This window comes from Podarcis gaigeae, assembly GCF_964106915.1.
Source record: "Podarcis gaigeae genome assembly, chromosome: 2".
Lineage (NCBI taxonomy): Eukaryota > Metazoa > Chordata > Lepidosauria > Squamata > Lacertidae > Podarcis > Podarcis gaigeae.
In genome coordinates, this window is record NC_139679.1 from 37,941,800 (window position 1) to 37,955,085 (window position 13,286).

Genomic DNA, 13,286 nt, shown 5'->3' on the forward strand with positions numbered 1-13,286 from the left:
TGGAGAGGTTACTTGAGTGCTGCTAATGCAGCAAAAACAACGCAGGAGTCAGCAGTTATAAGTTACCAGTCTCTGCAGCCATAACAGGCCCTGCGATTCTCCAGCAGTTTGGCTTGAGACAGACAGATACCAACAATATGAGTTTTTTGTGATGATATATTGCAATTCTGTGGCATTTTGGTGGACCGTGATATATTTTGATGCTTAGTGTGTCATTTTCTTTTGTGGTTCTTGGTCATTTTAGTTATGTACATTCTTTAGTGATATTTATTTAACTGTGTTACTTAAAATATGGAATTATTAGTATTAATAATCATTGTTTGGTTTTGAATGAGGAATTCGTATTGTCTTTCCTATATTGATTGCTTTTTGTAAACTGCTTAGAGACTTCTGTTGAAATAGGAAGTGGCATATAAATTAGCAGTTTAATAAAAAGATGTCTCATTGCTAACCATGCATAACGTTAACCCCAACATCAAAGCTAATGATAAATACTGTAGAAAAAAATGCCTTGAGAAATAGTCTTGACTTTCTGCATGCGCCAGCATTTAAGCAGTCAGTCTAAAGGTGAGTTCCTGATTTGCTACAATAGGAGGCTGTTCGCACATAATGTTGTTTAGGGAAGGTTGGGATTGCCAGTCCTTGGATTCTGGGGCCTGGATAGGATCTAAGATGGGGTGTTTTGTGGGACAGAGGGAGGAGAGACAGGACCCAGGTTCATGGAACCAGTGGCGTAGCGTGGGTTGTCAGCCCCCGGGGCAAGGCGCCCCCTAACCCGTGGATTTGCGCCCCCTAACCCTAACCCCCAGATGTTGCGCCCGGTGCAGCCGGCCCCCCTTGCACCCCCCACACTACGCCACTGCATGGAACTGGAGCCCAGATTGAATAATGTGAGCACTACACTATTCCTTCAAAACAGAAAAGAAAAGATAGCTGGTATTCTTAGTAAGCTCCCTTTGGTACCAGAATCTGAGCTCAGAACTAACCACTCCCATGTGTGTTTGTACTCAACAGCGATAGAAGGCAGACGGGACCAGTGTGAGGTGCCCAGGGATCCCAAGTACCCTGACTGCTCTGGGAAAGTGGAGGTGAGTAAAGTAGATTCAGATTTGTGCTCTGAACAGAAAAAAGGAAGAAATGAAAGCAATGTGTCTCTTTGGATGACAGTTAAAAGAAGATGGAATCTTTTTTGTTCACACACTGTTCCAGCAAGGACTGCAGCAGTAAACCAAATTATTACGATGTGAGAAAACATCTTTTCAATGCATTTTTCTTTTCCCCCCAAATTAGAAAGGAATATAAGTGGGATATAAAAGGCATAGGTAGTGTTTCAGACACTGTGGGGCGACACTGTGGGTTAAACCACAAAGCCTAGGACTTGCCGATCAGAAGGTCGGCGGTTTGAATCCTCGCAACAGGGTGAGCTCCCATTGTTCGGTCCCTGCTCCTGCCAACCTAGCAGTTCGAAAGCACATCAAAGTCCAAGTAGATAAATAGGTTCCACTCCAGCGGAAAGGTAAACAGTGTTTCTGTGTGCTGCTCTGGTTCGCCAGAAGCGGCTTAGTCATGCTGGCCACATGACCCGGAAGCTGTCTGCGGACAAATGCTGGCTCCCTCGGCCTATAGAGTGAGATGAGTGCCGCAACTCCAGAGTCGTCCTCGACTGGACTTAATGGTCAGGGGTCCCTTTACCTTTACTTTACTTTTAGTGTTTCAGAGATCACCTGGGGAAATGAACACCAATAGTTAAGTCAAGTTTTCCATGAGCCAGAGTTGGACCAGTGGGTGCCCTGCCCCACCAAGAATAAGGATTTGTTCCACCTCAGTAAAATTCAAGCACACAAACACTGACTTCTTGGTTTAGTGATACAACAAAATGGTATCTTATTCCTTAGAAGAGGGAGATTTCTTGTTGAGAACAAATCAGTAGCAGCTGGTGCTGCCTGCCCTCAAGTGATTCTGCTCCAAACTGACAACACCCACCTGACCTGTCAAGCTCTGCTGCCCACTCAAGTACCCCGCTGGCTCAGGGTGGACTTTTCAAGATCCATGTCTCCCTTACTATGCTTAATCAGTCCTGAAGTCCCCCTTTAGCTACTATATGGCTGTGAATATGGTGCTCAGAGTGGGTAAGGGACAACCTAAGGGCGTTACTGTTTATTGCAACAAGAGACTGTACTCATTTAAGAAGGCAGAAGCTTGCAAACTTAATAATAACTGTTCTTATTTAATGCTTGCTTTTTGGACACCAAGAAGCCATTGAAATAACTTCATTTCTTTGAAGCCTACCTGGAAATGTGGCAGCTCCACTTAGTGTGGAGGGCTGGCTATAGCCCTGGAGGTCAACTCTGAACTTTAAGGGACGTGAGTGGCGCTGTGGTCTAAACCACTGAGCCTAGGGCTTGCCGATCAGAAGGTCAGCGGTTTGAATCCCTGCGACGGGGTGAGCTCCCATTGTTCGGTCCCAGCTCCTGCCAACCTAGCAGTTTGAAAGCACGTCAAAGAGCAAGTAGATAAATAAGTACCGCTCTGGCGGGAAGGTAAACAGCATTTCTTTGTGCTGCTCTGGTTTTGCCAGAAGCGGCTTAGTCATGCTGGCCACATGCCCCGGAAAAACTGTCTGCAGACAAACGTCGGCTCCCTCAGCCAGTAAAGCTAGATGAGCTTCGCAACCCCAGAGTCGTTCGTGACTGGACTTAACTGTCAGAGGTCCTTTACTGTTACCTTTTTATTCCCCTAGATTTTATATATTACTCCACCACCAGATAAGAACAGAGGAAGATCAAGGCCCATCTAGTCTAGAATCTTCTTCTCATACAGGGATCTGATTGGCTACTGGGAAGCCCACAAGCAGGACCTGACTGCAACAGTGCTGTTCCCGCTTGAGATGGTGAGATTCAACTCCCATCATCCCTGACTATTGGGCATAGTGGCTGGGCTGATGGGAGTTGGAGTCCAGCAGCATCTGGAGGGCACCAGTTTGAGGAAGACCTCCCTATGGGGTAATATATGCACTACAGCTGCAACCATAGCCCTAATGTGTCAATTAGTGCTGTGTTGAACCTTCTAAGATATTTAATTTTGGTCATTTGAAGGAGGAAGGTGAGGGCAAAATGAAGATACCCCCCCCAAAAAAAGGTAGGGTGGGTAGAACTTAATTAGTTTCAGTGGACCAGATTTGTTGAGGTGGATGAGTAGATTGTGCTTTTCTTACATGAAGTGGCCAGGGTGTGGCTCTTTTCAGATCAAACATTTTTGGAAAGACCTAAATTCGGGGAAAGAAGACCTTGTTGAGCTTGACTCTAGTCTAGCCCTGGAAAGAGACATGAGAGGTGTTGTAGACTCTCCTTCTTTGGAGGCTTTTAAGCAGAGGTTGGATGGCCACCTGTCTTGGATGCTTTAGCTGAGATTCCTGCATTGCAGGGGGTTGGACTAGATGACCCTTGGATCCCTTCCAACTCTACGATTCTATGAAATATTCACTGAGAGAGAGAGAAAGGATGCACACCTTCTTTGTGTGAAGTCTGAGCAACTAGGTTGCCCTTCCTTGCATGATTCATGGACTAATGTAGCATTTATATCTCTGTTAATTATTCATATGCAACAAAATGCAAACGAAGCACCAATGGATTTATTGTCTTGCTTGTTTTTAATCTCAAGCGTTATCTCTGCCCTGGGGAACAAGCAAAGTGTTGTAACCTGATGCTGGTTTTGAGTACCACATTCTGCTTAGAGCAGCACATTGTCTTGACTTGAACACAACTCGGGCATTTGATTGGCCGGTCCAATTGTGTGCAGCTCTGTATCTGCACCGACCTCTTTAGCTTAACAGTAAGATTAACATGAAGTCATTCCCCCCACTGCACCCCTTCAGCTGTTATTTCAGCCTGCATGCCCCTCAACTAGCTACTTGACAAAACAAATTAACTGCCAGATTAACAAGACACAACCGTTGCATTACTCAGATTGTCCCAGCTACATAGCGGTCATTTTCTCCCATCCTCTTCCATGGCGGGGTTAAATTTTAAGTGTAATTTAATTGCTGGAGGCAGTAATTCGATCTCCTGTCTGGATGATTGGTGTGTTTTACATATCGGGAGTGGAGGGCTGTCTCCTGAGTGGCTTCGTTTGTGTAGTTAAGTTTGGAAGAGGCTGGCACCAGCAATTACGGAGGATGATAGATCTACATGGAGAACTGGAAGCCTGGGCTATTGCTTTGCATGCAAAATCACCTTGCGAGAGAACCTCACTAAATTTATTTCTCTTTAGCACAGAGATCAGCCTTTCTGAACCCGGTGGCCTCCATAAGTTTTTGACCACAACCTCCATCAGTGGAGTCATTTCCAAAATATCAGGAGGGAGGCTAGCTCTGCTTTTCTGGGGGAAAGAATACATGTGTTAGCTTCGCTCTATGGGGCAAAACCACTGCAGATAAGGATCAGGCATTTTCTACACTTATCAGCCAACTTGCTTTTGTTCTGGCAAATTTCATCTGAAGTGCTGTGATATTATTTATTTCCTCCACAACCTGTGCTGATCAGTGATAACAGACCTCAGTGATAAGCAAAATAAGCTTTGTGAGATCTAAGCTAACGGATAAAATGTAAGCTCCTTGGCAGGATCTCCTATCCATTTTTAGATAAAAGCTTTAGATGAGTTTTCTGGGTAATAAAAATTCTATTCTATTTAAAGAGGTGAACCGCCCTGAGATCTCCAGGTATAGAGCAGTATAATAATGATGATGATGATGATGATGATGATGTAAATTTATTAAATCATTTTCTTAGGGCTGCTTTGCATGTCATTTTACTTATATACAGTATAAGGAGAAGAAAATGTGTGGTATACCATTGTGTATTAGCCTACACATACATGTATACAGCCTTGCTGTATTTTTTAATGAAAGTATGCTCTACTAATATATCTATAAATATACATAGTTCAGATCTTTATCCTTTTTGGCAATGATTTTGTCCCTTAGATTGGTGCCACCAGCAAATCTTACCAGAATTTCCTATTCTTTACTTACTCAGAATTGTTTTCACAGTTTCTATTGAACAAAATTAGCTACCACAACAGGAGGTTTTGTTTGTTATGTATTTAATGTTCTCCTTTTGTATTTTTATGCCGTAAACCACCTGTGGTTTTTAATAATATTTTTTTTAAATAATCAAATAAAAAGTTCAGGAGCTGTTTTGTTGACTACACCTCCCTAGTCTGAAAGTCTGTCTTTTCACTGCATCCTTTTGATTTCTTTCCTTTAACAGGATCTGTGTCTGCCATATAAATACCTTTGTAACAACTTCTTCCAGTTAAGCCAACCGTTTGCCAATATTCATGCTTTATCCCTTGATAAAGTCCAAAGAAACGAGCTCAGCCTCTAGAAATGTTAGCCTCTTCTCAGTGTAAATCCAAGCCTTAATCTGATGATCCCTTGATATCATGTGTTGCATTCAGAAGCTACACTGTTGGTTACATCTTTGTGTAAAGGCTCACCTAACCAATACCCCTCCCTTTGCCTTTCAGTGGATGAGAGCACGGTGGACGTCAGACCCCTGCTATGCATTCTTCGGTGTGGACGGCACAGAGTGCTCGTTCCTCATCTACCTCAGCGAAGTCGAGTGGTTTTGCCCTGTGCTGCCTTGGCGAAATCAGACAGCGGCTGCATCTTCCACAATTCCACCACCCAGAGCGCAGGTGAAGCTTGTAGGCCTTGAATCATGCCAGTCAAGTTACATCCTCACTTATTTGACAAAGGTTGTTTTTCTCTGAAACAGTTGGTTTCGATCCCCCCTGGCTGAGTGTGGGAAGGGCAAGAGAGAAAGATCATGCCCAGTGGTGGTTATGTCACAGACTATAAGGGGGCATGGTCTCGCACTCATGCTAGGGTGCTCCTGTCTGTGGTGAGGAGAAATAAGGAGAGTGTGGGTAATTATCCCTCAGTCTGCTCTGTAACCTGGTACAACATTGCCCTCTTTCCTCCCTGCCATACTGCTTCCAGTAAGGTGTTGGTGCCAGTGGGTGGGGTGTTCACGTCCTTGGGTGGCAGCAGTAGTTTGTCCCAGGAGTCTCTTCCATCTGCCTGATGGGCAGGAAGTGGGGAGTGGGTATGGGGACAAGGCTGTTGTCAACTCTTCAAGCAACAAGTATACCTAGCAAAATGGTACCCCATGAAAACAGTGTATAAGCCCATTCTATCCACGCTGGAAATTCTTCCATCACTTCCTTCCCCAACATGCACAGGGGAGAGGAAATTGAGTGGGGTATCTTGGAGAAGAGTTATGGGTGGGTGGATGGAGCTACGAATAGAAGCACTCTGCACTACAGCATGTAGTTGCACATCAAAATTGATTTACTTCAATCAACAAATTAGCTGTCCCTATATCACAGTTAATTTTCAAGATGTTACTGCCCCTTGGTGTCTGAATTTGTTCGCTCCAACCACGAGGCATCTTCAGCCAGGGCCGTAACTAGGGGGTGGTGAGATGGGCCCCTGACAAGGGCGCAGGCAAGAGGAGGAGGTGCAAAACCAGCTAAAATATGCCCATAAATATATCTATAAAATATCGATTATTGCCCCATAAGAAAAGGTTTTAAATAGAGGGTGAATTGAATGGGTGGAGAAGGGGTTGTAGGAGAGGTGGAAAGAAGAACTAATTTGCCTGTGGGTAAGGGACGCAATCTAGAAGGTTCTGCCAGGGGCGCAAGATCACCTAGCTGTGGCTGTCTTCAGCCCTGTTCAAATGGAGAAGAGAAAGGAAACATATTTTACCCATGTAACCTACATGCACAGTAGGATCTCCTTTCTCAGACAGCCATTGCAAGGGTCACCCTGGACCTTGTGCTAAGAGGAAGAGTCTGTTGTTGTTTCCCTAGGCGTCTTTTCAGAGAGACCTCTCCTACCTCCTGGAGTTGATTGGCAGTGGCAAAGAGTCTTTGATCTTCATGAAGAAAAGGATTCGGCATTTGGCCACGCAGTGGCTGAGGGCTTCACATAAACTGGAGCAGAAGCTAGAAGACAAAAAGAGAGATCAGAAACAGGTACAAAATTAAATCTGCTGCTTGTGAACCAACTTGTGGGTATGGTGGACTCACAGCAAGACTGAGGGCTGTATCCAGCTGAAGCATCCCATCAGTACAAAGACCATATAACACTGGTCCTGAGAGACCTGCATTGGCTCCCAGTACGTTTCTAAGCACAATTCAAAGTGTTGGTGCTGACCTTTAAGGCCTAAATAGCCTCGGTCCTTTATACCTGAAGGAGCATCTCCACCCCCATCATTCAGCCCGGACACTGAGGTCCAGCGCCGAGGGCCTTCTGGCAGTTCCCTCACTGTGAGAAGTGAGATTACAGGGAACCAGGCAGAGGGCCTTCTCGGTAGTGGCACCTGCCCTGTGGAATGCCCTCCCATCAGATGTCAAGGAAATAAGCAACTATCTTACTTTTAAAAGACATCTGAAGGCAGCCCTGTTTAGGGAAGTTTTTAATGTTTAATGCTGTATTGTGTTTTTAACATTCGGTTGGGAGCCTCCCAGAGTGGCTGGGGAAACCCAGCCGGATGGGCTGGGTATAAATAATAAATTATTATTATAAATTATTATAAGGACTCCACTTCCACAACGGACCTCCCTGCTCTTCCTCAAATCTGTACTGGAGTGTTAGAGGAAATCTAGCTCAGATTGCAGGGGGAGATGGGGAAAGTTTTGTTGCACAAGTGGACGGTCCTTGTGCTGATGGGATGTGCTAGTTGGAGTCACCCTGAGAGTTTACCTTGCTAGGTGCTCTGAACATTTGCTTCTCCCTTGTACAACCAGCACTGATATCTTGCTCTCCCCCTCTTGCTCTCCCTCCCTCCCTCATTAGATTTTGATCCACATTGGCTTCTTGACAGAAGAATCAGGAGATGTTTTCAGCCCTCGCGTCTTAAAGGGAGGCCCCCTGGGGGAGATGGTCCAATGGGCAGATATTTTGGCAGTCCTTTTCATCCTGGGCCATAGCCTGAAAATCACAGTTTCTTTGAAGGAGCTCCAGAGGTGGGTTTGTTGATGAATTAGAAACTGAACAGTGACATTTGTTTTGAAACATGTCTTTGGACTATGGCTCTTGCTCGTTGTGATCACAATGTTTAGATTACAGCAGTGGGGAACCTCAGGCTTGGGGGCTGTGTGTACTGTCCCCCAGCCATGCCCCTCACTGTCCATGCTTCAAACCCTCCTTGAGTGTTTATGTCTGACTAGACTGTCCCCTTGAGCTCTAATAATCCCCTTTGCTTGCCTAGATGGAGGAAAGAAATCTGTGGCATAGAAACCAGCCTACTGTCCATAGGTAAATTCACACTCATTGCTCTGTCCCCTTTTGCCCTACTGACATGTGCCTCCCCTCCTGGAAGATTTCTCAGAAGGGAATGTGGTCCTCAAACTGGAAAAGTTGTCTCCATTTCATTGCCTGCTTATACCTAGGTTTGTGCCAAAATTCCACCCATTTCAATGTGGAGCTCAAAAGTCAAAAAGTCATGATTTGTGGGGCCCTTGGTGCAAAACAGACCCTAAGTCACTGAAAATGTTTGGCCTTTTCATGTTTGTTTTTGGTCTCTGGTTTTTCACAATCTGCTTCTGCTGCTGCACCACTTTACCCCTTAGTTGGGGGTCCCTTTCTCCTTCATAGAATTATTCCATAATGGAAGTAAAAATGCAGCATTCCTGCTTAGCATGAGGAGGCAATGGTTCTTGGACTGACCTCATGAATGATCCTAGCCAATCAGAAACGTGAGGACAAATGAAGCCTATTCGGGGCAATGCTTTCTTAATAGGCTGCCATGTTTGTCCCTTTCACAGTGATTCTCTCCTCCAGCAGTAGCAACCCCCCTCCCCAAATATATCTTGCTGCAATAGTGGGGCACTTCTCATCAGTGCTGAAGGTGTGATATCATCCTCCTCATTCCAACTCAGCCCTACTTACAGCTCAAACTGAGTTGCAGAAAGCAATTAGCCTAACTAGTGAGGATTGCTGCTCGTGGGGGTTAAGAAGAAGAAAGCGCAACAACATCACAGCAGGGATAGGCTGATTAGTATTTAACAGCCGTTGATTCAGTCAGAATGGCATGCTCCCTTATCAGCCCTAGCTGTCGCAAAAATACAATTTTTAAAATGAGTACTTAGCTTCCTGGTAAATGTTACAAGAAACACAGTTAAATGTTGCAAGAGATGGCTCCCTGTCCCCCAACTAGAACGCCTGGTATATCTACTACTGAGATGAAATTCCTCAGAAGGAATTTCTCTGTGAAAATTTCTGAGACTTTCCTCTTTTTTCACATATGCACACACATCTGAAAAAGAATGCCACTTTACACATTTTTCTGCTGAACACTCTCCACCATATGTTGACAATAGGGGCCACGCTACCAACACAGTTGCCGCCGCTGCCACCGCTTGTAGCTGCCACAGCAGAAAAGCCATAGAGAGAAAAGGAAAGAAGGGCTGTGCTACTGCCACTGTTCATCAGTGACAACGTGGCCTCATGACCATGGGTGCCTGGGGTTGTCAGGGCCATGCGGCATGCATGGCCCTGGCACCGAAATTTGTGGGTGCCCCGTCCCTTCATGGGGAATTTTGTGTGTGCTCGGGCACCCAGGGCTCCAGGGAGTTGGCACCTATGCTGCTCATGGTGAACCTCAGCCTCCTAAACCCCTTGGAGCATTTCTCCTCTCCTGGAAAAATTCAGTGAAATGCCCCAATTTTTCTGGCCACAGATAGAGTATTTCAAGTATTTGTACCCAGCTTTAGGTTCTGACTAGGGGGTGGTGAGGAAATGTGGTTCAGCTCACATTTGAAGGTGAACTTCCCTAATATGCGCTGCTTGAAGCAACGAGCAAACCAAGCTACCCTAGACATCCAAATTCGCACTGCTCTGAATTTTCAATGCAGTTCTCCGGAAAAATAATATGTGCCAAAAAGGAATATATTAGAGTAAACGGTGCATAAAAGAGCCATATATTTGTGAGGATAGCATACATACATGCACTACATTAGGAGAAATTGTTTGCAAAATGTGTATATTAGGCAAATTTGTGTGTGAAAATGTGCACATTGGAAAAAATTGCAGTAAATGGTGGATGAATTTTCACGTGGACTTCTTAAAAAACAAAAACCCTTCAGACTGATGTAGAAATGTAGAAAACTGAATTTAAAACTAGAAAAAAAGAGAAACAGAAAAACCAAAATGGACACTCACCCACCCCTAATTCTGACATTGTTATGGTCACAGCCAGCAATGTGGAGCTGGGCATGGGGAAATACACAGTGTAATGCTGTAAGGACACATGTTTGGTTGTTATGAAGTGGAAGAGGATTAAGAGACATAAAGGGCACAATTAAACCCCTGTGTCTATGCCAAGCTCATATTGGGGTTTCAGTTTAGCAAACGTGCAGTGGCTGCTCTTTCACACAGTTCAAGCCCTTTCTTACGCTCAGAACAGTAGGAGATTTGGCCTCTGCATTCCAGCACTGGTTTCTGATGTTTGTTGGTCACTTAGATCTCCTGCACCACCAGCTCTCTTTGTAACCAGTAGGGGATCCTCTTCCCATTCTCTAGCAATTTCCCCTTCCAATCACATACCTAACAGACAGTACACTCTACTGTTGCAAGTGGTTTCCTACCAGCAGAGGATCTGAAAAACCATAATTTCTTCTGCTCCTCTTTTCAGTTACTGCAGCATGCTCCTGTTTTGTAACACAGCACAAATCCATGAAGCGTCTCCTTTTGTAACATTTTAAAGGGCAGGAGAAGGGCCTTCAATTCAGTGAAACCAGCACATTTTTTATTGCTTTGTAGCACTTTGTGGAACATTCCCTGCAAATCATCTCAGCTTCTTGCTGTATATTGCAGCTACAGAACAGTTAGTAGGGTGGAGGGTAGCTGGTTATGGAGTTAACAAAGACTTTAGCAGAAGAGATTACTCAGAAAATCCTAGTAGCACTTAAGGCCGTTTATGTATTTAATTATTGTCACCAATAAACCTTGAGGCAAGGCTATAGGCAAATAAAGGAGCATTGTAGCTTCTGGACCTCTTTGCTCTGAGTACGGTGATTTGATCCTGTGTTGTTCTGTGGTTCCATGGTTGTTCTCCCCAAAAGTGCATTCTTGGCTACGTGACCCATTTTCCTGCTCTCATTCTCAACATGAATTTGAGGAGATGAACTGTGCTACACTCAAAGCCTGTTTGGGGAGTTGGGATACAACAACATCTGGAGGGACACAGGTTGTGTACTCTCTTTTGTTTAATTCACCCCACCACTTTCACCACAAGCTCAATACTGCAGCTTAAACACATTTGCATAATTGTTTTAATTTGCCCAACCATTTTTGGTCAGAGCATGCAAAAACCTAACTTGACTGTAGCATTCCTTTAATGCAGATATCATAGAGTTGCAGCTGTCAGGCCTTATGCATTTCTTTCTTATGTCTGCCTGGAAGAATACAGGAGCCCTGATCTCAGTTGGTGATGATGTGAGGACAAAACGTCTGGTTCCCACCTTGACTCCTGTAGTTTAAACTAGATGCCTGTTTTTTTCCACTGTTCTCTCTCTCTCTCTCTCTCTCTCTCTCTCTCTCTCTCTCTCTCTCACACACACACACACACACAATTCCCTTGCATTTCTTAGTGAATTTGCTAGCTACAGTTTTATGCATCCTGACAGCCAAGAGGTGAAATGTACATGATTATCTGGTGCAAACCATGCAAAGGAATTGTTGTAACATCAGCAGCAATTTGCAGCTCCCGGGAAAGAGAGTGTGAGTGTCAAGCTGAATCAGTTAGGGTCCAGACAAGACTTCTTTGCTGCTAACTTTTGTGCTGAGTGTGGAGAGTTCCCAGTTGGAAATGAATGTTGCTGGTTGTGTGTTGTGCAGTAGAGGACAAAAACTCAATCCCACTGGAATGGAGATGCAAACAATTTGGGTTCTGAAAAGCAGAGTTATAGATGAAACTCAGAAGTTTCTCCACTATCCTTTGGGAGGAAGGGTGGGGTATATGGTAAATTTAATAAATAAATGGAACAATCCTTCTTTGATGATGGCAACTTCATGGCTTGCATGTGCAAACCGGTCAGATAGAAAACGACAACTAGAATTCTTATAGCTTCTCACGTTTGTTGTGGGACGTGTGGGAGACAATGAAAAGTGAACCTCTGCCTTTTCAGCATGATTTCCTGACACTGTTAAGGAAACAATTGCACTCAGAATTTCAAGGAAGAACCATTGCTCAGTGATAGCGTATCTGGTGAAGTCCCAGCTTCATTCCCTGAAATCTCCAGGTAGGGTTGGGAAAGAATCCAACTTGAAACCCAGGAGAGTCACTGCCAGTCAATGGACAATAATGAGTTGGCAAACCCTGAGTCTGTATATTCCTGTTAACAGTAGCTTTCATTTTAGAGTGACAGAAGATCATGTGCCCTTTAAGCCCCTGCTTTGCACTTCCAGAGTGCTCTGTCCCACACCCCCAACACTCTTGAACAAATATTTCTAGTAACACTGGCAGAAGGAAAGCAGAAATTGGTTCAAATGAGAGGAGAGATTGGTAAGTGCCCACATAGACTCTACATCCCCCTTTTATTCTAAGCATAAGAATTCTTCCTTTCAACAGGGGCGAGCTAGAAAAGGTTGTTCTTCAGCACAGTCACAACAATGCAGTTCTATTCCATGCATCTAGAGGTCAACAAGAAAAGCCACAGTCTGTTGAGACTTAGTAAAATAACTGCACAGTAAACCTTTGACTGTCCTTCTTTTGTGTGGGGCCTGTGCAATTATAGAGGATGTGTGTATTTGTCTGTGCTTCTTTGGTTCATTATGCTACAGAAATGAGTGGCTCATATGCAAGAAAGCACCAAACTTTCAAAGTGAGGCATTTTAATTACTTCTGGCAGATGAAAGCTTTTTATTTCCATGGTTTGTTTTTCTCCCCACAAAGCAAAAAAGGCGTCAAGGCTCTGAATTTTAAATCACTTCCCATAATATACGGGATGTACCTGCACCAGGATCATTCACACAAAACAAGCCATCTTGTGCACTGCTTGCGAAAAACAGCAAAGGCACATACATTAGAGCACCTACATTATGCCCAATGACTAGCTGTGATCCAATGGGCGCATATGCATGTTCCAGAGTCAACCCCATTCTCCCCCTTGAGTTTCTCCTGTCACCAAAATGGATGCTAAGTTTGTCCCCATGTTTCCCTTTAACCTAGTCTTACACCAGCTTGCTCTTGTGTGTGGTGCGAACAAAGTAACAG

The 13,286-nt window shown here is 44.4% G+C and overlaps 1 protein-coding gene across 1 annotated transcript in view; it reads left to right on the forward strand.

Moving 5' to 3' along the window:
- The window catches only part of MGAT5B (alpha-1,6-mannosylglycoprotein 6-beta-N-acetylglucosaminyltransferase B), a 167,518-nt gene that overhangs the window by 96,490 nt on the left and 57,742 nt on the right, over window positions 1-13,286 (forward strand). The window contains exons 5-8 of the mRNA XM_083725826.1: window positions 1,015-1,088; window positions 5,527-5,697; window positions 6,877-7,041; window positions 7,865-8,034. Of these exons, the coding sequence (XP_083581952.1) occupies window positions 1,015-1,088; window positions 5,527-5,697; window positions 6,877-7,041; window positions 7,865-8,034 (580 nt within the window). The remainder of the gene's footprint in view (window positions 1-1,014; window positions 1,089-5,526; window positions 5,698-6,876; window positions 7,042-7,864; window positions 8,035-13,286) is intronic.